The 23,118-nt window shown below is 49.5% G+C and overlaps 2 protein-coding genes and 3 non-coding genes across 7 annotated transcripts; 4 read left to right on the top strand and 1 right to left on the bottom strand.

Moving 5' to 3' along the window:
- Positions 1-970: 970 nt before the first annotated feature.
- On the bottom strand, positions 971-5,790 carry LOC149276515 (transmembrane protein 41B-like). The gene is made up of 7 exons (XM_089503546.1): positions 5,715-5,790; positions 4,028-4,145; positions 3,416-3,544; positions 2,842-2,935; positions 2,511-2,615; positions 1,551-1,689; positions 971-1,140 (listed from the first exon to the last, which is right to left on the bottom strand). The coding sequence occupies exons 1-7, from the start codon at positions 5,788-5,790 to the stop codon at positions 971-973; spliced, it is 831 nt and encodes a 276-aa protein (XP_089359672.1).
- A 3,358-nt stretch (positions 5,791-9,148) lies between these two features.
- On the top strand, positions 9,149-22,138 carry LOC149276511 (importin-7-like). 3 transcript variants are annotated; one of them, XM_089503533.1, is made up of 25 exons: positions 9,149-9,232; positions 12,772-12,853; positions 13,069-13,222; positions 13,467-13,625; positions 13,897-14,053; positions 14,152-14,241; positions 14,382-14,476; positions 14,645-14,729; positions 15,275-15,409; positions 15,613-15,712; positions 15,800-15,876; positions 15,993-16,109; positions 16,430-16,519; positions 16,983-17,148; positions 17,767-17,927; positions 18,192-18,320; positions 18,472-18,538; positions 18,893-19,018; positions 19,233-19,330; positions 19,479-19,574; positions 19,684-19,904; positions 20,075-20,280; positions 20,386-20,589; positions 21,715-21,831; positions 22,041-22,138. In XM_089503533.1, exons 1-25 carry the CDS (start codon positions 9,149-9,151, stop codon positions 22,136-22,138), a joined length of 3,114 nt encoding a protein of 1,037 aa, XP_089359659.1. The 3 variants fall into 3 exon arrangements, with proteins under 3 accessions (XP_089359659.1, XP_089359658.1, XP_089359657.1); XM_089503532.1 differs by having other exon boundaries at positions 20,383-20,589; XM_089503531.1 differs by having other exon boundaries at positions 20,383-20,589; positions 21,715-21,838; positions 22,012-22,138.
- LOC149276514 (small nucleolar RNA SNORA23) lies at positions 14,878-15,057 on the top strand. The gene has a single exon (XR_016279343.1). It is a non-coding gene; the product is annotated as a small nucleolar RNA SNORA23 (small nucleolar RNA).
- LOC149276513 (small nucleolar RNA SNORA23) lies at positions 16,565-16,744 on the top strand. Its single transcript, XR_016279344.1, has one exon. It is a non-coding gene; the product is annotated as a small nucleolar RNA SNORA23 (small nucleolar RNA).
- LOC149276512 (small nucleolar RNA SNORA23) lies at positions 18,624-18,803 on the top strand. Its single transcript, XR_016279342.1, has one exon. It is a non-coding gene; the product is annotated as a small nucleolar RNA SNORA23 (small nucleolar RNA).
- Positions 22,139-23,118: the final 980 nt, after the last annotated feature.

Genomic DNA, 23,118 nt, shown 5'->3' with positions numbered 1-23,118 from the left:
TTACTAAAAACCACGGCGTCTGCCCCCCAAAACACAATTACCCAAAAACTCCAGAAACAGGTATTACATCTTTTTAATCAACGAAGTGGAAGATGACATCATCCCAATAAGAATAGTCCAGATTTCGGAAGTTACTAAAAACAGACCCTTTTCCACAGAACAGGACCTGGCGCCCCCCCGGTTCCAATCCGGGATGCATGAAAAAGAGTTGCCAAGGAAGGTTCATTCATACAGCCACGGGGGTCCAGTTACAGAACCGAAAACCTCCAACTTAACAGCTGCTGCCCCGACGTAGAACCTATAGCCCAACGGGCGGCGGGGACTGGGGAGGAATAACATCATCACGGAGAACTAGTGATAAGGGCGGCCGCTGCGCATACATCAAATCCAGGTCCAAGTTATAAATCTAACAAGCACCATAAATTAAAACGAAACGGTTTAGTAAAATAAAAACACATAAAAAGCACGTGGTCCCCGCGTTGGGAATAACCAGTCCTGTTAGCATGTCTCTACCGGGCCCGGACCCCCGGTGTTCCGTATCGTTTAACGGCCAGACTTCATATACAGGCACGGGGGGGTTTCGGTCAGCGAGGGTCCGCTGGGTTCACGTTGCGTTACACGACATACGGAGAGCACGCTGCTCAGCGCATTGCTGTAGATTCCCCCTCGTTCTGTTCATTCTTAGCAGCACTCGATCAACAACCGTTACCGGTTGTCGCTGACGTTATAAAACCGAGCTTTCTCAGGCTGGGAAGCAGAGACCCCCGAGTCCTGTGTCGTGGAGCGTTATAAAATTCCGATTCCATGCCCGCCGTTTCCGGAATACAAAGAAAAGCCGTTTAAAAGTTAATAGTCTGACCTGTAAAGTAAATCGAGTCTGTAAATGAAATAGATGTTCGATATTAATCTTAATAAATCAGAGTCCGTAGAAAACGTATAGAATTCCGCCCCCCCGGCTGGAGCGCGTTACTCATTCAAACTTCTTCTTCAGTTTGTTCTGGAGGACGGCGGGAAGGATGGAGAGCACGGCCAGGACCATGAGAACGATCACGGAATTCCAGGACACGGCCTCTCCCGCGGTGGTCAGCTGGTAGAGGGTGGTCCCTGCTTTAATGGCTACGAAAGATGGAGGGGCCACACCTGCAAAAGAGCCACCGGCGTCACCAGAGTCCCCCGAAACGTACAATTCCTGGCAGTAACAATAAGCTGCGGCTACTGAACGGGCCACGGGTGATTATCGGGGTTCAGAGAGGAGCGTGGTAATGCCCTCCGCATTATTAATAATTAGTATTCTATTATTATTAAGGCGCCTGCATGATCAGGGGGTGTTAACGTGCAGGACTAAATTTCTTTAAAAAAGTTTTATTTCATTCAGGTTCCCATAATAAAATAACTGAAAGTTGCGAAGCTACGAGCCCCCCGGGGGGGTCTCCATCTGATATTCCGGCGTAATAACCCCGTGGCCTGGAATTCACAGCACGCTAGTAATGCCCTCCGTCCCCCCCGTTCCCAGCAGGAGGCTCCCGACACCAACGATCGGCAAAACTCACCAAGAAACGTTCCCCAGAAGAAGGTTTTCAGAGGGACGTTGATGACGGGAGACGTGATGTTAATGAACCAGTTTGGAAGAAAAGGGGTTATTCGCAGAAATATGATATAATTGATGAGATGCTCTCTGTGCCGCTCGACCTGGAGAAGAGAGAAAAAACAAACAGAAACAAGAATTATTACATTTAAATCGGAAAATGTGAATTTCTGGGACGCAAACCCTCAGCCGGTCGATTCTTGTGAATACCGCGGCTCTACGACGAGATTAAAAACGGCAAGCAATGGACATTTTATCCTAAATCTGCACGGGTCACTTCTGGCCGACAGCTGCGGCTAGTAGCCTATTTAACCAGACGGCACAGAGACTGCTTCCCCAAACCCACCAATTCCAGCAGACTTCTCCTGAGGAGACGGCGCCAATACAGACTGCCATTCAAAGCACAAATGGGAAATGGCACGTCGGATACCGAGACATCCAGAGGAGACATCACAAGGATGGAAAGCAAGCGATACCGGGCAGGAGCGCAGACCGGTGATATTCTCCAGTTATATGCCGGCACAGCCAGTCGGCACGCGGTAAAGCGGTGCCGGTTATAAACTGTGTACATGGCGCCAGCAATTCATCCCAAAGCAAATACTGCGCTCGGTATTCTGACATACATGTGAGAAATGTGTGGTATGAGGAGCGCTCGCAGATTACACGCGGAATACCAGGAGAACGGGTCAAATGTTACGAATGTTCAGAGGGGAACGAGGATCGTGCCGAGCATTTAATCACCGGGGCAAAAGCCTGGCGTGTGAGCACCGTCTCCCGGCACCAGACTGTAAAGCGTGTACCGGTGTGTTAGAGAGCTGCCGCCAACTACCCCTTGCTCTGCACTAAAAGTCTGAGCATGCGACGTCAGCTGCCTCATCCTCGCACTCTCTCTTTTGTTTGAGAATACACTGGATGGTTTTCTTACCTGCTGCGACCATTTTACTGCCTTGTCTGTCAGGTACTTGTAGACCATCGGCCGTCCGACATGAAACGAAAGCATGTAACAGAACGATGCCCCCAGCCCCGAGCACTAGAAATCATGGAGAAGAGACGGATTATTGTGGGGCAAGAATGGCAAGAAACATTAACTGCAGAAATTCAGGCTGAAACACCATCACGCTGGTCCGACAACGATGCGAAAATCACAACAGTGACCCCCTAGACTCAACTAACCGTCAATTCAATGAAATCTAATCCCGGTCACCATGCTGGAAAACACGGAAAGAAATATGTCCACGGGAAACAGACATACTTACCAGACACACGAGAAAAAGTGCAAGAGGGAACGGGTAGAGGAACCCGGAGAGGATGCTGAGAAAAATCGATCCTGGAATAGCGAAGGTCTGCAGGCTGAGAAACTTAAGTTAAGGATCTTTGTGCAGGAAAATAAATAAATAAATAAAACACAAAAAGGTAAAAGAATAACAAATATACCTTAAAACAAATTAAAATGTTGCAAATATAACAATTTGTAATCATCCAGCAGGACAGAACAAAGCTTATAGCCGGCTGCGGTTCCACTTTATAACTCATACACCGCGCTCCGCTTCCGTACGTCTCAAGCAGATGCGGCTCCAGTATTGCCGAAAACGTGGCTTCGGGGGCTTGTGCTGCAGGCGGCATGCGCTAAAGCCACAGAGTACCAGAATAATCAGCAGACAATAGGAGAGAAATTCGGCAGCTAAAGATGTTGTTTGAAACCAGAAGCGGCATTAGCTCTGGCTGTCAGAGGAGACAGGGGGCCGGCCGGACACCTTGTCCCCTCGCAATATGTAACCGCTCTACAAAACTAGTAACGGACTAAACCAAAAGGGGACATAAAAAGGATACAAGACGTACGTGGCAAAATAGGCCACTAAAACCTCCACGTAGAAAGTGTCCTTATACTTGGAGAGGACTTTTCCCAGCGCCTTGGCATCGTCCATGTCTCGCGGGAGTTTGATCATCTCTCGTTCTTCTCTGCAGGAAGCAAGACAAGCAAATTATCCAAAAAAGCCGCGCCTGGCCTGGCTCACACAGGGGGGCAACAGGAAGGATACCTTGTTGACAATAAGCTGCCCTGTTCAGTTGGTTTTATTCACCAGCACCAAGTTACTGTATATCAATCATAATATCACCAACATATTCAGCAGCGAAGTACCATCAGAAAATCCTAAGCAGCTCATTGACAAAAGGGAAAGCGGCCTGGAGCGTGAAACCTTCCAGTCCATAACATTAACATTTCAATCAAAGGGATACAGAACAGCTTTTAGTATCTCACACTCTTCTTTGGCTGTTCTGTGGCCCCCAGGAGTTAAGAGCCTTAATAACCCTTTCTTTAAATGCCTGCAATGTAGTCCGCTTACTGGAAAGTTACATTTACAATGTATTATGTGTCAGTGAGTATAAACCATTAATAACTGGCACGCAGCACTGTCCCCACGGGGTGTGGAAGATACGCACTCACTAAGCTGCGGGAAGTTCTTGTACACGAGGAACATCACGAACGCAGCAGACAGGAATATGGACACGAGGATGAGGAGCGACGTCCGCGCAGAGCCTCCTTCGGAATGAGCTTTTCCTACAAAACAAGAGAAACGCAGATAAACGTAAAACGCATCGGTACGTGCTGTCCGTCAAACAAAACACCAATAAACACGCAGGTCGCAGACACACAGACCACCCCGGCGTGCTGGATTATTTGGGCTGAACACTAGAACCATCCAGCGATTAATACATTCCAGGAAAGTATCTGCCGGCCACTGATAATTAATGTAATTTTAACCCAAATCTGGATTTAGCATTAGTTTTTTTTTTTGTTTGTTTGTTTTTTTACTAGGAACGTCAGCTCTCCGACGCACAATGCGTAAAAATCCCCCGATCCCACCCAGCATGCACCTGGCCCCTTATATTATAAAAGACTTCACGTTTTGTGTATTTATACAACGCATTGATGACACCGCGAGACACCCTAAAGAGATCTCACTTTCAGCAAAGCTAAGAGAGCGTAACAGCGAGAGCGGTAAAGATTAAGAGTTCACCGCCAAGAGAGGTCAGCGGCCTCGTTCAGTATGCGCAACGAGGAGAACGCGTCTTTTAGTGCCAAAGGTTTATAATGATTACTCTTGGCAAAGAAAAAAATATCGAGCCAGCAACAAAGATCTCAGCTCATCCAAGAGTCAGGAAGGAGAACCCCCCTTCTTCAAGTAAAGCGGCTGCAAAGCAGGCAGAATCGGAACCAGAGGGACGGATAATGTTCTAAAGGAACAATTACAGAGACGCGGAGATTCCGCCGGCTTTCACAAGGTTAACTGGTGAATAAAACCCGATTTGCTTAATGATGTTTATTAAAAGGTCAGGTCGAGACTTCGCAGCCAAATCCTGACGGTGATGATGTCGCCGCGCAGCCTGTGTAATAAAACTGTCATCGCGGGATCACCGCGCCGCGCAAAGAGAAAGACGATCCACAAATTACAGAACAGTTATCTGTGTGCCGAGAGAGATCCGCCGCACAGGACTAAAAAACCACCAGTAGCTAAACAGGACTGGCCAGTCCAGCCGGTATCAGCACAGATGCCAAACTGCCCTATACCGGAAATGATTCCGACTGACACTAAATTATTACCGGTACTGTTCGGTTCCAAAGTCACCCCCAGAGCAGCCACTCTAGAGACCCCAGCGGCACATACCTTCACACCGGCAGCTTTCACACCTGTCCCCTCTTTGCCACTCATCTCAGTCGGTCCCCCGCGATGTCACACTCGCCAGCCGGGCCCCTCTATGTCGCTCATCCCAGCCGGTCCCCCCCCCGTGATGTCATGCTCACCGCCCGGTCCCCTGCATTGTCGCGCTCGCTGGTGGGTCCCCTCTATGTCACTCATCCCAGTCAGCCCCCGTGTTGTCATGGTCGCCGGCTGGTCCCCTCCTTGTCACTCTTACCGGTACTGTTCGGTTCCAAACTCACCCCCAGAGCAGTCACTAGAGAGAGGCACAGACCGTCACACTGGCAGCCTTCACGCCACTCATCCCAGTCGGTCCCCCGCTATTTCGCGCTCGTCGGTCGGTCCCCTCCTTGTCACTCTAACCTCCCCTTAATCGTACACACTGTCAGCCCCCATAGTGACCCTAGCTATCACCCCCAAGTCATCACCTTGGATATACTCCTCCTGCTTCCGCCGGCTTTCTGTGGGACCAGCAGATGTGTCGGTTTCCCGGGGCCTAGCCATGTCTGCGGTGTGTGTGACCGGTCACCGGCGAGGTGTCAAATCTCAATAGCCGGCTACTTCCGCCTGAGACCTTTGAGCTGCGGTAACTGCACATGCGCACCAAGCCGGCTCAGCACAACGGGAACACTTCCAACCAGGAAGTGCAAGGAGCGGGGTGGTGCTCTGGCTACAAGGCCTCCTCTCGATGGTAAAGTGTTACTGTCTGGTACAGAGCAGCTCTATGGTAACGCTGACATGACTGGATCTGTAACACGGCGCAGGCTCTGAGGCCGGGGACGGGGGTAACTCAGGGGGGCTGCGACAGCCGATGCAGGAGTAGGGGGGGTAACTCAGGGGGGCTGTGACAGACGATGCAGGCGTAGGGGGTAACGCTAACAGACACGTGATTCCCTATTTGATCTATACATTGTGCAGGCCAAACCGCCTGGGACGCTGAATAAAATCAATTTCTGTGGGTTCTTAACATCTCCGGTGCTGCAATAGCTCATTGTGAGTAATTCTATGTAGTGACGGCAAACGGCTCTAATACCGGTCGTCACGGAAACCTTGACTCACCATTATTTAAACATACACTTCACCTGAATTCAAGCAGGGATTTCACCCATAACATACCAGGAGCAAAAGCTCCAAATGGGAGTCTTATATATGATCGCAGCGGGGAGAATAGGAAGGAGTCAGACTGTGTGACCCCAAGAATCTGCCCCGAGACTGGGGCAAAAAGCCCTGCCAGTTACGGGGCGGTTATTGGGTCAGCACAAAGTATGGATCAACTGATAACCTGCTTTAGACGAGCCTCACGTCACTGTGTCGGGGGGCAGCAGAGTGAGTCTCCAGTGATTACTGAGACGCAGCGTATTTAGTCCTCCCCCTCCGGACCATAAACAAATGATGATGCAAAACTTTGCAGGTGACCTCATCGCCGATAACGTTTGATACGTCCCGAGTTAACCCTTTAAACGGCTTAACGATGATTTTTCCTGTTTCTTTTCTGACGATCTGTTTAGCGGCTAATTTCAGAGACGTCAGGAATTATTATTCTTTATGAAGCGCCAACGTATTCCGCAGCGAAGTACAACTTACCGCGGGGCGGCTACCAAATCCAGGCCGCGCTTTACACGTGCAGATACAACAGGAGCCGGGGGCCCTGCGCGTGAGCTTGCAATCTAGATATAGAAGCGTTTTCATACAATGTTCATGCCAAGAACTTTGGGCTCCTGAGGGCCCAGCTCGTGAGCTGACGTTGTAAGCGGAACCATGCGGGTAACCGGGACAAAAGGAGGGGTAAAAGGGGGTAACTGGTGAACCGTGTATATGTATATATACATTGTAGCTTCTACACCAGTAATAAGTTATTAAGAAGGTGAATTATTTCATGTTTAACCCCTTACTCCTCAGGTATTTGCACAACGGATCCCTTGTGAACAGCCTTGCAACCTCTTATACACCTGCCAACTGCCCTGATTTTGCCAGGACTTCTGCCCTGATAGCCGTCCCTTCCCATCAACGTCCTGGCGTTCCCGCGGTTCGGGGGGGTCAGGTTCGGGAGGCCGGATTTTGCACCATTGCCAAGCGTTAATTAGAACATACGATGAATCTTGCATTCCGTCTGCGCCGTTTAGTAAGCGCTCCCTATCGCGGCCGCAGCCAATCAGATGCTTCTGCGTAGACTCCTATTTTCAGCGTGTGTATAATTAGCCGTCTCTTTAGGTGACTGTTGCTTTGCGTGCAGCTGCGAGACAGACGACGTCACGAGAAAGAACTGCCCCAAAATAAAGATGGGGTACGAAGCTTCACGCCCTCCCCGGATTCCTCAAAGGGTCTCGCTAAAATGTTTTGTGGGGGAGGGTTATGCCAGAAATAAAAGGAATTTAGCAAAAGGCGTACAGAATCGTACGAATTCTGCCACTGGTTGGACCGCTCTGTTGGTTGCTATGGTGATAAGACTACGTTCTAAAACTTTGCGTCAGAACTTCTTTTTATAAATAAATCTCTCCCCCGGGGCGTTCGAGGATCGCAGGAGCACCGAGTCTTCCTAACGCTCACTGATGGTTTTGCAGTTTATTATTATTATTCATTGTTATTATTAATGATTAAAAGGATGTAACAGCTGCCGGCTTTGCACTGTGATGTCACTGAGCTGACGATATACTCCTTACTGACAGCAGGACTGAGAAATGGAGAGCGCCCCCCCCTGTGTTTATTCTTCATGATGCGCGTCGGCTCAGCCCCCCCCGCTGCATTTTGTTATCGCCGCCTGAAATAGATTTTTTCATTGACTTTTTGACGCGTTCGTTTTTAGCCGAGGTGTTGAGGGGGAAGCGGAATCGTAAAGACAGCTTCCGAGCTTCACACGTTAGGGAGTCGTATAGAAGCCGCGGGGCAGCACGTTAGTATTATGTGAGCGGTAACCCCGCAGAGAGGCTTTGGTGATCGCCGGACCAATGCTGGGTTTCCTCCGGCAAAGGACGAGCGACGGAAATTAGGGGTTACATACAGAACCTGCCGTCAGATCGGCCCCCGTCCAGTCGCCCATTTCTCCTGCAGTAACGACTCAAACCTTAATCAGTCGTTGGTCTCGTCTTAGATTCAGGAGCCGTATGTCTACCCCATACATGTTTAATCCCGTCACTGTATCACCCTCTACCAATTCTGCTGGGAGGCTGTTCCACTTATCTACCACCCCCTCAGTAAATTAAAACTTCTTTACACTACTGTAAACTGTTAAACACCTGGCCTTTCGATTAATTTTAGAGATTTCATGACCCATGGCTGAGTGTGATGAGCAGGGGTCCGGATAATGCGCCCCACAGGGGGTCCATAGACTATGACTTGTGGCGCATGGTGGGCTCCCGTTTAACCCTCACACAGACTCGGTGCACACAGGTCTGTCCCCGGCACGTGTAAGTTGCAACTCCCATCTAGCCAGCCAGATTGCCGGAGACCCTCCTCCGGGACTTCCATGTAAAAAGGAAATTCCCATGATGCTCAGCCAGCCGGGGAGTTCCCTTCCCACCGTCACACATTCCTCTGGATATTTTATGTACCGGGAGTGCGGCTCCCATCATGCAGATCCAGCTGGGGAAGCAGAATTCCCTAACCCTGATCAAACATAACTCACATTACGCTCAGCCAGCTGATGCTCTGTCAGCGTGACTCCCGAGACCCTCAGCCAGCCTCCTCTCCCTTTATTAACGCAGGCTGCGCTCAGACTACAGGTCCCATGGTGCTCCGCGGCGGAGCCAGAAGTGACGCGCGACGGGAGGGGGAGGTGTTTCCGGGCTCTGGACACTCTCCTTCCTTTCGCGCCGGCGGCTGCTCCATGTGCAGAGCTCGGCACTAGGCTGACCCCTTGACAGACATGGACCCCGCCCGCCTGATCGAGGCCCTTCGGGGCACCATGGACCCGGGCCTGCGGGAGGCGGCCGAGAGACAGCTCAACGAGGTGAGAGGGCCACATGGCGGCGGTAGCAGTGGCCCCGCGTGAGCAACTGTCGGGCTGTGTGACGTCACTCACACAGGCCTGCTTCATGTGCTGTTGCGTGACGTACCGCAGGCCCAAAGTGTGTTCTGGAATGGGAGCCCCTGGGCTGTAAATTGTAGGGACTGGTGGGAGCCCCTGGGCAATGAAGCGGAGGGACTGGTGGGAGCCCCTGGGCAGGGAGGTGGAAGGACAGGGTGGGGGGCTTTAAAGGGGTGACTTGGTGCCACATATTTCATATATATAACTGAGTCCAGCTAACCATCCTCATAGCAAAGCGTTTGCCTGCGCCCTGTGATGGGGCCCTAGGTGGGTGTCAGAATGTGCGCCCTGTGTCAGGGGCCCGGGATGTGATGCCCTGGGGTGGGTGTCAGGGGCCCGGGATGTGATGCCCTGGGGCGGGTGTCAGGGGCCCGGGATGTGGTGCCCTGCGGCGGGTGTCAGGGGCCCGGGATGTGGTGCCCTGCGGTGGGGGTCAGGGGCCCGGGATGTGGTGCCCTGCGGCGGGGGTCAGGGGCCTGGGATGTGGTGCCCTGCGGTGGGGGTCAGGGGCCCGGGATGTGGTGCCCTGCGGCGGGTGTCAGGGGCCCGGGATGTGGTGCCCTGCGGCGGGTGTCAGGGGCCCGGGATGTGGTGCCCTGCGGCGGGTGTCAGGGGCCCGGGATGTGGTGCCCTGCGGCGGGTGTCAGGGGCCCGGGATGTGGTGCCCTGCGGCGGGTGTCAGGGGCCCGGGATGTGGTGCCCTGCGGCGGGTGTCAGGGGCCCGCAATGTGATGCCCTGAGGCGGGTGTCAGGGGCCGGGGGTTATGTGCCGGGGCCTCTGACCACTTCCTGCTTATTTATGGGAACAGATGTTCTTGGCGTGAAGTTCTTTCTGTCTCGTAAAGTGACAGAACCGACGCATCTGTGGCTCAGAACGCTGAACCTTTACCCAGACAGCTGTGTCCTGCGCACAGAACCACAGAGACCCCCGGCCCATCAGCATTCTGCGGCTAGCGGGATATCAGGCGTGTGAGAAGCCCACAATACCCAGATGCTTCAGATGAGCGCCGGATACATGGATACGTTTAAACAGCGTAACCGGGTGACGTCTACAACACGGGTGTCCGCAGCTACAGGCGTTCATATAAATGTTAATTTATATTAATAACTCCTGAAAAGTCCCATCTTGCGCCCAAAGCAGTTATCTGTTATGCATCGTATCAATCTGCTGGGGGGCTTTTTAACCCTCTTATACGAGTCCTGTTACAGCCACATGCCACTCTCCAGCACAGCACTGGAAGGGTTAAACCCACAGCTAGGGTGAAGCATCCCAGAGCAGGGCAGGGACTGTCTCTCCTCCCCTCTCGCCCTCCTCCTGTTAGTCATTTCCTACTGCAAAGCTCTCTGGGCCTGAGTGGACGGCTCAGCTGGGAGTCGGATGACTCTCTAGGATCTGCTGCTGGAGGAGGAGGGGGGGCATGGAGTCTGGTCTGGTGGCACTTTATAGATGCAGAAGTGGAGGCTTCAGATACTCATCGCACAATGAATGTAACACGTGTAAAACAAATCACCAATCACGGGCCCCGGCACAGACCGCACTGTATTCATCCAATCGCATTCTCGCTTTAAATTTCAGTTGTGAGAAGTTTAACCGTTTAGCTCATTGCATTCATTCCCCGGAATGTAAAAGAAATAAAGCGCGTCTCACGGACGGGCCGGTCAATGCTGGTGTTCTGTCTTCTTTGGGCGGAACAGCATTGTGGGAGTTGTAGTTCTTGCAGTGGTGTTGGGGAGGTGTCGGTAAACCACACAAGATAATTGCGGAGGTTGGGGGTCTCTGTCTGGACCCCGCTTACACCTTTTATGCAAAGTCCTGGTTACGTAAGAAGGCTTTCTGCCTGAAACGTTACGTTAGGTTGGAGAAAGACACAAGTGAAACCTTTACTTCTCTAAAACGATGATGTAATAGCCCGCTTTATCGTAAAATATGTTCCTATGGTATCCAGAAATGCGCGATGTGACGTGCGTTAGTAGCCATCTTTACGAGCCAAATTTCCTTGCTGTCTGTGGTCTACAGGACAAATGTGTGAAGCTGGGCAGAAAGGCTAACAGTCTAAGGGCCAACCCCAGTACCTGCCAAGCCCCCCTCCTTTAATATGGGGGCCCTGGGTGGAGGGTCAGTCAATAAATAGAGAAATGGGGGGGCTCTGGAAAAGCTGGATGGGCGTCTCTTAAGATCATGTGATCTGTCGAGCCGCAGCACTCGGTTGTTTTCTTTGCCTTTTTGGGGAATGATTCTCTCCGGCCGTAAGATTTCCTTTTCTGTGTATCTGCCGCTGGATTAAGGGGCAGATAACGAGGGCCGCAGCCGATCGGCTCCCCGCTTGCACTTATGGAGCGACTGGTCGGATCCTCGGCTTCCTTCGCTTCTGTCTGAGTTCTCTGCAGGGCGACCCTGTCCAGGTCTGCCTCCCTCCCCGCAGATGACGTCGGTCAGAAGGAATGAAGCGCAATTCTGAGATCCTGATTCCTTGGCGCGGCCTCTCTGCCTGGTTTGGTCCTAAATTGCTGTTTAGGCTCAAACTATACACAGCCAACGCAGTACAGTGCATGGTAATGACTACCCTCACGCGTCTATTCTAATTAACCCTTTCAACCTACAATGGTTTCCGTTCATGTTTCATGGGTAAAAAAAAAAAAAAGTTGCAAAGTTTTTGGGTTTTTCTTGCTTCGGAGTCTGTGGTTTTGCCCCCACATGTGTGTCTGGAAAGCTCTTCAGCTTGTCCTGCGCAGCTGTCTGCCGCTCTGGGTGATCCCTCGCCAGCTCTTTCCTCGTAGATAGCGCCCTGCCGGCTGTCGGGGTCACCGTGAGAGCAGAGAAGCCGTTTCCCTGAAGTGCAAATCATGACATGTGAGTGAACGGCATCGTCTTGTGGCTGGAAGCCGCGCCAGCTCATGTTTACTGCCGAGCGCGCCGCTCCACGTGCTCCTCGGTTCCCAGAGCTCGGCGTTTGGAATGTCCCGTCAACAAAATATGGGGGGGGGGGGGGGGTTCTGCAGAAGTGGAAAACTCACGATGTGAAGGGTTAGAGGCCGTGGTGTCTTAGCACAGACTGGATTCCTTCATGGATGGCTGGCCTCTGTACTACGCCGGCTCCCAGCCTCCTAATCGTCGGGTTTTTGTGGCATTGTTTGCCGCTGGCTGACGTGCGGTTTCCTGAAACGTGCTTCGTGATGAGTCAGCTCGGCCGACCTCTCGTGGCCCTGCAGCGAGTTTGCCTGATGTGAAACTTCGGAGCTTCATTCAAAATATTCAAATATAATCATTTCAGCATTATTTATAAATCTTAACTCATTTGCGTGACACGCGGCGTTCCGGTTACAGAAAGTGTCACAATGCTCTACTAAGAGTAACAATTTCAGAATGTTTCCGGCTGTCATCGTGGGGGGGATCGGTGTAAATGAAGCCCACCAGGGCGCTGCGCTCTGCCCTCATTTAATTACTTCTGTTTCTGTTTTAGTCCCATAAGATTGTAAACTTCGTGTCAACTCTGCTTCAAATCACCATGTCTGAGCAGCTGGACTTACCAGTAAGGCAGGCAGGTAGGTTCATCGTTCATCCGGGGCGGATGAAGATCTGTCGCGTTTTGGGGGTGACTTTGTACTTGTAATCGTGGAAGGCGGCTGGCGCAGTTCACGTCGGTTTGGTGAACGAGAGACCCGTCCGATGCGTGTCTGTAATGTGGGGGAGCAGACATGTTGGCGGTAAAACTGCTGGCTTTAATCTGTGTATTGATTTCTTCCTATGAAACGTGCAGGAGTTATTTATTTGAAGAATATGATTACTCAGTACTGGCCGGACCGGGAGGTGACTCCAGGAGAAATGCCCCCTCATATCATTCCGGAGGAGGATCGCCACTTCATCCGTGAAAACATTGTAGAGGCGATAATTCAGTCTCCAGAACTGATTAGGTATGTGCTATTTGGGAGTCCATATTGGTGGGGGCACTTGGCGGCCTGCGGGGTGGTGGTGGAGAGGCATACTCGGCACCCTGTGTGTGTCTTTGTAGCGTGTCGCACATCTCTGCAGACAGCGTGGTTTGGGGGGCACACATGAGCAGCCCGCCTGCTTCATTGGGAGGGTGCGCATTGGGTTCTCCATGGAAAGGCTTATATTTTGTATCTATCTTTTAACGGTTTTTGTTGCTCTTTTCAGAGTTCAGCTCACAACCTGTATCCATCAAATCATTAAACATGATTATCCGAATCGCTGGACCGCGGTCGTGGAGAAGATCGGATTTTACCTGCAGTCCGATAACAGCGCCTGCTGGCTGGGAATCCTCCTCTGTCTTTACCAGCTCGTGAAGAACTATGAGTAAGACCCCAGAACGCAGCCCCTCGTGGCTGTGGCTTGTTCACAGTAAAGTGATTTGTGGGATTGGCACCTGGCACCGATCCGGTTTACCCAATGATTTGAGGAACAGATAAACCCGGTGATCTCCTTTGGCGCATGTTAGAATTCTTACGCATTGTGCCAGGTCTGCTAAGGCACGTCCAGTTTACATCTGCCCGAGGGGTCCGACCTCTGCCCTAGTCGTGTGTCGTCTTGTTGCTTTGCCTGATTTATTACACATTTTAAACCGCAGGTATAAGAAGCCAGAGGAGAGAACCCCCCTAATTGTGGCGATGCAGCATTTCCTGCCCATGCTGAAGGACAGATTCATCCAGCTGCTGGCCGACACGTCCGAGCAGTCTGTCCTCATCCAGAAACAGGTCTTCAAGATCTTCTACGCGCTTGTCCAGGTAAAGGATCTCCTGTCTGTGCCGCAGGCATGTTTATATCCGTATCTCGAGGGTCCGATCGATGGCACAATTACCATGACGGTTTAATTTGCTTTCAGTATACTTTGCCGCTGGAGCTGATTAATCAGCAGAACCTGACAGAATGGGTTGAGATTTTGAAGACTGTGGTGGATCGAGACGTACCCGCTGTGAGTATCTAGGGTTCGCATGTACAGAAATTTAAAGGGACATTTAATGCTGTTTTGGAACTTCACTCCTAAATGCTTTTTGATTCGTTGGAACCAGATTGGAAAAGGCCTCTGAGTTTGTTTTTTAATCTTCTTGGTAGGAAACCCTTCAGGTTGATGAAGATGACCGTCCAGAATTGCCCTGGTGGAAATGCAAGAAGTGGGCCCTGCATATAATGGCCAGGCTGTTTGAAAGGTATGTGTATGAAGTGCTGATCATCATGTTGGTTTCCATGGTAACTGCTCCACATTTAGACCTTTGCATTGACTTGTTTTTTTTTTGTTGAATATGGCCCATTGTGTGGATAGGTCTGTGTCCACGGGTTTGGCGTGAGCGACATGCTTAACTCCTGTGTTTCGCCAGGTACGGGAGCCCTGGGAATGTCTCTAAGGAGTATAATGAATTCGCTGAAGTCTTCCTGAAGGCCTTTGCCGTTGGTGTGCAGCAGGTAATAATTGCCAGAAAATGTAGCAATGCTGCATGGAGGGGTATAAATAGGCATGTACTGTGCCGTTACCACAGGGGCGCTATTAAACATGATGTGTTTAATCTGGTCCTGTGCGGACCGCTGCCTTACTAAGCTCCTTTGTTAGGCCGCAGGACAGTGTGCACGGTGTCCGTCTGTGTTACGGGGAGCAGTCGCTTGCGTCCTGCATTCTGGCTGCTCTCCTCACGCGTCACCTGCGGCCGGAGATCAACACGAGATCATAGTACCGGTCTAGTGACGTCCGCGCGACATTTACACCGCTGGCCGGCCTCCAAACTCTCAGACAGTCCACCACTACAGCTCAGTTAGCTTTCCCACGGGGAGAGAATTTGTCTGCGCTCCAATTTATCGGGGATTTCTTGGTAATTTAACACCGGGGAAACTTTTTAAGCACGTGGGGCTGTTATGATGATTAAATATATATATATATATAATGCCAAATCTTAGGAAGGGGGCATTTCACCAAACTCTCTAGCGGTATCTGTCTGGCTTCCTTCCATCCATAGGTCTTATTGAAGGTTCTCTACCAGTACAAGGAGAAGCAGTACATGGCCCCCCGCGTCCTGCAGCAAACACTGAACTATCTCAATCAGGGGGTATCGCATGCCGTCACCTGGAAGAACCTGAAACCTCATATCCAGGTGAGTTTAACCCCTTCTGTGTAGTGTTTGTGGATCTTACTCTAGATGTTCTAAAGCATCTAGTGTTAAGGCAGTAGGAGAAGCTGGCTCACGTGGGCTAATGGGTCGTGTATCTTTATAAACTGGGTGCCATACTGGTGTTAAGTGTGCTTTGAGCTCTTTGTACGTCCCGATACTAATCTGCTTCTCTCTCGCCCCTTCAGGGAATAATTCAAGATGTCATTTTCCCTCTGATGTGCTACACAGACTCTGACGAAGAGCTGTGGCAGGAAGACCCCTACGAGTACATCCGCATGAAGTTCGGTATGACGGGTTTTAGATTTTTGGTGTTTGGCTGGAGAGTTTCCGTGTTTTGAAGGGCTGCTGGTAACGTTCCTTTGTATTTCTTAGATGTGTTTGAGGATTTTATTTCGCCAACCACTGCTGCCCAGACTCTGCTATTCACAGCCTGCAGTAAGAGGAAGGAGGTACGGTTTGATCTTCTGCCCTGCTGCTTGTAGCAGAATTGTTTCCGCAAAAAGGTTGAGCCGCGAGAGAGGACCGCTTTTCTCAGTACTCTGTCACTTTTGCTCTTTTCGTGCAGGTTCTCCAGAAGACTATGGGTTTTTGCTATCAGATCCTCACCGAACCAGGTGCAGATCCTCGGAAGAAAGATGGCGCTCTGCATATGATTGGTTCCTTAGCGGAAATTTTATTGAAGGTTAGGGATATTGTGAAACTTGTTTTGTGTCCCATGGCTCAGGTTCACTGTTTGGTGCGTAGACCTCGTTGATAGGCAGTGTTATCCGGTTACTGCTGCCTTATAATGGCGGAGCTTTTGCCTTCAGCTGCCGGTTTATTACGCTTTCCTCTTGTTAGTAGCGTTTCCGAACCTTTCTGTTAGATGCCAGTATATCTGATCGTATAACTGGGGGAGTATAATTACAGTCGCTAGTATAACAAACCCAACCAGACAGCAGATGATGCAAATACCCACCTGTCTCACATTCTTATTTGTAACACTGGTGTTCTTATCTCTAGAAAAAGATCTACAAAGACCAGATGGAATTTATGCTACAGAACCACGTGTTCCCTCTATTCAGCAGCGAGCTTGGCTACATGAGAGCCCGGGTAAGATCTAGATAGATGTCCTCCATACGCGATATCGCAGCGGCCGCGGCACAGTGTGCACGGTGTCCGTCTGTGTTACGGGGAGCAGTTGCTTGCGTCCTGCATTCTGGCTGCTCTCTTCACGCGTCGCCTGCGGCCGGAGATCAATAAGAGATCATAGTACCGGTCTAGTGACGTCCTCGCGACATCTACACCGCTGGCCGGCCTCCAAACTCTCAGACATGCGTTACTGAACCTGCCACCCCCTTATTACAGAACAGAATCTGGTATGGTGGCCACACACCTTAAGACATGTCCTATATGTATAAAAACCTTAAAATGTACATTTGCGTGCGAGATATATATAAATTTCTATCCAGTCATGAAGCCTCAAAGGTTATTTTCTTTCCTGCGTATTTGTGGAGGATATAGTTTCGGAGCGTTAATATTCTTTCACGCTCATGTGTTTATCGCTCGCTTGCAGGCGTGCTGGGTTCTCCACTACTTCTGTGAGGTGAAGTTCAAAATCGACCAGAATCTGCAGACTGCCTTGGAGCTGACCAGGAGGTGTCTGATCGATGACCGGGAGATGCCCGTTAAAGTGGAGGCTGCCATCGCTCTCCAGGTGCTCATCAGCAATCAGGAAAAAGGTAACACTTCTGTTTGCTGGGGTTTCCTTTATTTTCAAGCATAACCTATTTTTCAAACCAGTTCTCAAGGATCCTCCACTGTACGTGGAGCTAGGGGTTACCCGGCTCTTGTAACATGTGGGGACTTGAGAAAGAAGGTGGACTAATCCCAGTATATATACTGAAGACAATCCTACCTGAATTCCCTGTTAAAAGTAACCTTTATTAATCTTTGGCAAATGAAACCCTAACGCTGTGTAAATATAAACTCGTGGGTGCCACAAAAAGCAGTAGATCACGAATAAGATGTAGGAAGTGCTATTAATTACCTCCGCCATTCTGCCCGACTCTGACCATACCTTGGACTGCGTGGCTTTCGGCGGCTCTTGGGAATATATATTCTCACAGGGACTGGGCGACTATTTCTTCCTTTTGTGGATAAGCGGGTTATTTCTTTAGACCTTTGTCTTGAATTAATCTGTGTGCTGTACGGTATGAGAAGCTCGTCCGCCTCATGCTACCTGTCATTGGAGTGACTGCACGTATACAGACTGCAGCAGAATACTAAACCCATTGGGGTAAAGTCCCCAATTACATTTTTAAATGTGACTCCATGTGGCATGTTTTTTTCCCCCCTAGCCAAGGAGTATATTGCCCCGTTCATCAGGCCTGTGATGCAGGCTTTGCTACACATCATCAGGGAGACGGAGAATGATGACCTTACCAATGTCATTCAGAAAATGATCTGCGAGTACAGCGTGGAAGTCACCCCGATTGCTGTGGAAATGACGCAACATCTGGTGAGTGTTCGGTGTGATTGGTGGACGCGCCGCAGCGTCTCCTGTCTATGCTGCGAATTTAAATACATTCATGTGTGTAGTCGGAAAGGAAGGGATGATGTAGCTGACCGAGTATTTTCGGTCGTTACACTTGGTAAGTGTAACAGTCAGTGTTTGTCTTCAGTTAGTGACGTGTGCTGCCGTAATGGCTGAGCTCGGCTAAAGTACCGGACACGGACTGGTCTGCTCCCGGGAGGTAACGGCCGTATTATTATATCTTCCAAGGCAATGACTTTCAATCAAGTGATCCAGACCGGGCCAGATGAGGAAGGAAGTGACGACAAAGCTGTGACTGCCATGGGAATCCTTAATACCATCGATACTCTGCTCAGTGTTGTTGAGGACCACAAGGAGGTGAGAACACTTTGCTTTCTGGTAATGGTTGGACTGTAGGAATAATTAGCAAGATATGAATTCTTGTGAGGGGGAAACAAGTAACCGTCTTCTGTTCTTTTCTTACTTGGATTTTCTAGATGTGGATTTATTGAGACATTTTCTTTCACAGATTACCCAGCAGTTGGAAGGAATTTGTCTGCAGGTGATTGGAACAGTTCTTCAGCAGCACGTTCTGGGTACGTATGGATGATCCCCCTCAGTAGACTTTGTGTGGTCCATGTGACTTGTTCAGCCATAGTCGGGTTAGGGACTTCGGTGGCCGCAGGACAGTGTGCACGGTGTCCGTCTGTGTTATGGGGAGCAGTCGCTTGCGTCTTGCATTCTGGCTGCTCTCCTCACACATCGCCTGTGGCCAGAGATCAACATGAGATCATAGTACCGGTCTAGTGACGTCCGCGCGACATTTACACCGCTGGCCGGCCTCCGAACTCCCAGACATTCACATGCTGTGTGGTAACCTGGCTTGGAAGGTCCAGAGGACGAATGTTCTCTCTGGTTTTACTAATCAAGTTCTCCCGCTTGTCCTCCAGAGTTTTACGAGGAGATCTTTTCCCTGGCTCACAGTCTCACCTGCCAGCAGGTGTCGGCCCAGATGTGGCAGCTCCTACCATTGGTTTTTGAGATCTTCCAGCAGGATGGCTTTGACTACTTTACAGGTGCGTGGAATGTCAATAGCCATGTTGCAATACGGGACAAGAATAGTCTCTGCCCGAGGGCATGCGTAGGGCTGCCATTCTATAAGAAACAATATATACTGCAACGGCTTTCCTGTATGAAACCATTTTACATTCTGTTCCTTTTAGTTTTGGCTAGTAATTCCGAAGTGTATAAAATTGTGTTTGTTTTGGGTTTTTTTTCCTCTCTATCTAGACATGATGCCTCTCCTGCACAATTACGTCACGGTGGATACAGACACCCTCCTGTCTGACACAAAGTACCTGGAGATGATTTACAGCATGTGTAAAAAGGTGTGCGTGGAGTCCGATCGATGGCGATGAGGGTCTAAAGGATAACCTTTTATATTGGGGACTTTTCTCTAGTTTACCATAAAAGCAGTAGGGTGTTGAATAGATGCAAGGGGTGAATGTTGTGTTTAATCCTGCCCATCTTGCTCAGGTACTGACGGGTGTAGCTGGAGAAGACGCTGAATGTCACGCAGCCAAGCTGCTGGAGGTTGTCATCCTTCAGTGTAAAGGCCGCGGCATCGACCAGGTGAGATATAGGAAGATGCTCTCCCTCTCGGTGTTATCACTGCTGTGATGTGTAATAACCTCAGGGTCCTGTGCTGAAAGGGTATGTGCCGCGCTTCTCTATGTTCTAGGTCATTCCGCTGTTTGTGGAGGCTGCGCTGGAGAGGTTGACCAGGGAAGTGAAGACCAGCGAGCTCCGGACCATGTGCCTACAGGTGGCTATTGCAGCCTTGTACTACAGTCCTCCGCTGCTTCTAAACACCCTGGAGAACCTGCGCTTCCCCAACAACGTTGAGCCGGTCACAAACCACTTCATCAAGCAGTGGCTCAATGATGTGGACTGCTTCCTGGGGTAAGTCTGCCTCAGACATGGCATACATGCCCTCCTATTTCCCACGTGCGGACTGGGGTTGGTTACATTGTAGCAGGTTGTTTCACTGGGCTTAAAACATGTTTCGGCTTCCAGATGTTTGATGTTCAGTTTGTAGAGATTTCTTACGCATTTGTTTTTTTTCCCTTCAGACTGCATGATCGGAAGATCTGCGTACTCGGTTTATGTGCGCTTATCGACCTTGAACAAAGACCCCAGGTGTTAAGCCAGATATCTTCACAAATCTTGCCAGCTTTCCTCCTTTTGTTCAATGGTTTGAAAAGAGCCTACGCCTGCCATGCAGAGCAAGAAAACAACAGCGATGATGACGACGATGGAGAAGATGACGATGAAGCTGGTAATGTCTCCTCTAATGTTCCTTTTCTGTTTAAGTCCGCCTTGTAATGCAAACCTCAAAAGTTGGACGGAAGTCCCAGTAACGTAATGTGGATCTCTGCAGCAGAGCTGGGAAGCGATGAAGATGACATAGATGAAGAAGGTCAGGAATACCTGGAGATTTTGGCCAAGCAGGCAGGCGAGGATTTGGATGACGATGACTGGGAAGAAGATGACGCGGAGGAAACCGCGCTAGAGGGTTACACGACGCTTATCGATGATGAAGATAACCCTGTTGATGAATATCAAATATTCAAAGCTATTTTTCAGAGTGAGTTCAGCTAATTACACGTCCTACAATAGTCTCATCTCTGAACTCCACATTGGCGGGTTAAATAATTATCCAGATTCAATGGATTAACCCCTTCAATCCCAGGGGTTTTTGGTACCTCAAAGCCCGGAGCAATTTTGCCATTTTTGGGGTATGTCGGTTTAGCGATTATTCTCCTTTCCTGTGAATAGTGTACCCATGTAAACTATATATTGTTTTTTTTCAAGAAGAGATAGAGCTTTCGTTTGATACCATAGTTGGATGATTAGCTGAAAATTTAGAATGAGAAATTTAGTAAAAACTAGCGAAGATTAGAAAAATAAACTTTTTTTTTTTTTTACATTTTCCCCCTGAATCCTCACAAAATTAGGTAAAGTGATGGAAAATCCCCTCCAAGTTTATTAATTCAGGTGTCCTGATTTCAGAAATACCTAATTTATATAGATTTTCCAGACTTTCCCAGCACCAGGGAGCATAATATAAGGTGTACAATTTTGTATAATTTTTATGCCTATGGCTTAATGGGTTGAGGGTTGTGAACGGGGCAGGAGGGTTATACTGGCTAGATGTTATGCTAGGGCAATGGGAAGTAAGGTTTTTTTTTTGTTTGTTTTTTTATACATTTTTTTTTTTACATGTTTTGTTTAGTTTTTATATATTTTTACACAGAAATGGTTAAAGGTCCTCCCAGTGACGCAACCCGGAAGGGAATGCCCGATCGTGCGTTTGCAACTGCGCGATCGGGCACTTTCAACTGTAACAGCTTACCAGCTTTCATGCCGGAAGCTGTTACAGGAGATCAGGCAGCAGAAAGCCGGCGATGCTGGCTTTTGCTGCCAGGGGGGAGTCCAGGCTGTCAAACGACAGCCTGGTCTCCCGCGCAGCGGCAGGGATGTGTCCCTGACGCTGCACGAAGGGCTGGACGTACCGGGACGTCCATAGGGGTTTCTTAGTGGGCGTTTTTTGGACGTCCCGGTACGTCTATAGGGGATTGAAGGGGTTAAACTGTTAGATGAGTCTTAACACAGCCTCTACCAAGCTACCCTTATATAGTTATAATTTATTAGCAGTGTTTTGTAGGATATATTCTTGGACTAAAACTATGTAAACTCTGTATCCGATTAGAGCTCCAAGCTGGGGATCCTGAGTGGTATCAGGCTCTCACTCAAGGACTCAATGAAGAACAAGGAAAACAGCTACAAGACATAGCAACGCTGGCAGATCAGAGACGGGCAGCTCACGGTAGGTTAACGGATATGACGTTTTCTTTTCTACCAGTGGCCGGTTTCTGATCCTCATGAGATCCCCGATTTTAATGCCATGTCATGAGATCCCAATGTTGACCGTTTCCACATTAGGGTGTCCCTGGTGGAGACATTTCCCCGCCATGGACTTTTTCTGCTATTGGTCCATAACATTTAACTTTCTTTTACTGGTCTTTTTCCTTGCAGAATCTAAAATGATCGAGAAACACGGAGGCTACAAGTTTAACGCTCCAGTTGTGCCAAGCTCCTTCAATTTCGGCGGGCCAGCCCCAGGAATGAATTGAGCTTTCTTTTTTTTTCCTGCTAAAGTGTGACTGGTTGTAGTGAGAAAAAAAAAGCTTGTGTTCCTCCCAGTAGTGGTTCCAGAAACTGGTCCATGTTGTCCGACGCTCACTCTGAACTTATTATGACTTTGCAATTCACCATCAGAATCCGGAAAAGTGTGAGAACGGATCATGCGGCCTGGCCTGGGACAGCAAACAGGGGGTTTATATTTTTCCTTTGACGATAGTAAGAGCTCAACTTCCAAGCTTCAAAAACAGAGGACATCTGAAGCCCGACGCGGAAATATCACGGAGGCAAACGAGACCACAGGCGGCGGGGACTATCTTCCTGTACACGCGAGGGCCAATCTCCATTTTACTTCGCCAGTTTTAGTGTACGAGCCGATGCCGTGTATCTTGCCTCAAATGTCAATTCTTTTATTAAGTACGGCCTTCCTAAGGCTCTTTTCCATTTCCGAGTAATACTTGACTGTTCCTAACGTAGAATGTTGGACACTTGTAGCACTACACGAGTAACGAGATGTGTAAACGGCACTTTTATATTGAAAGTAACCCGCTCGCCCCGTGTACAAATTGGCGAACCGTTTGCTGTTTATACATTGGCAGAAGGGATGACCTGGGGGCAGCCGCCATTAATTTAAGATGAACTTGGCCGCTTTTTGTACCCGGTGACTCTGCGGGGAGGTCACCCTCTGGTTGTGACTTGAATACGCTCTGTGAAAAGGCGTTAGGAGTATTCATCGCTGCTACAATTGGCAACACCCTCCGTGTCCTTTGTTTTTTCTTTTTTCTTATAGCTCTTAACGTACGAGTCACATTTGGATACAAAACGGTAACGTAGGCACCGAGATAAACCTTTCTCTTCTGAAGCATGTAAATCGGACATGGAGCTCTTAAAGAGTTTGATTGAAGTGTGTGGATGAAACATCTATATATGCAATCTATTAAAAATAAGATGAATCCGGCTAACGCGTGCCTCC

The sequence above is a fragment of the Sceloporus occidentalis genome, unplaced genomic scaffold (genome assembly GCF_023333645.1).
Source record: "Sceloporus occidentalis isolate IW3139 unplaced genomic scaffold, rSceOcc1.0.p SCAF_235, whole genome shotgun sequence".
Lineage (NCBI taxonomy): Eukaryota > Metazoa > Chordata > Lepidosauria > Squamata > Phrynosomatidae > Sceloporus > Sceloporus occidentalis.
Note: the sequence above shows the minus strand (reverse complement) of the source record. Positions and strands in the feature narration are given on the sequence as shown.

Excerpts from the sequence above, each read along its gene's own strand:
- LOC149276515 (XM_089503546.1), bottom strand. The coding sequence starts at position 5,790 with ATGGCTAGGCCCCGGGAAACCGACACATCTGCTGGTCCCACAGAAAGC. Across the intron at positions 1,690-2,510 it reads CAGTAAAATGGTCGCAGCAG|GTCGAGCGGCACAGAGAGCA; the intron begins GTAAGAAAACCA and ends TCTCTTCTCCAG. Across the intron at positions 1,141-1,550 it reads CTTCTGGGGAACGTTTCTTG|GTGTGGCCCCTCCATCTTTC; the intron begins GTGAGTTTTGCC and ends GCTCTTTTGCAG.
- LOC149276511 (XM_089503531.1), top strand. The coding sequence starts at position 9,149 with ATGGACCCCGCCCGCCTGATCGAGGCCCTTCGGGGCACCATGGACCCG. Across the intron at positions 14,477-14,644 it reads ATGGCCAGGCTGTTTGAAAG|GTACGGGAGCCCTGGGAATG; the intron begins GTATGTGTATGA and ends GTGTTTCGCCAG. Across the intron at positions 20,590-21,714 it reads ATTCAAAGCTATTTTTCAGA|AGCTCCAAGCTGGGGATCCT; the intron begins GTGAGTTCAGCT and ends GTATCCGATTAG.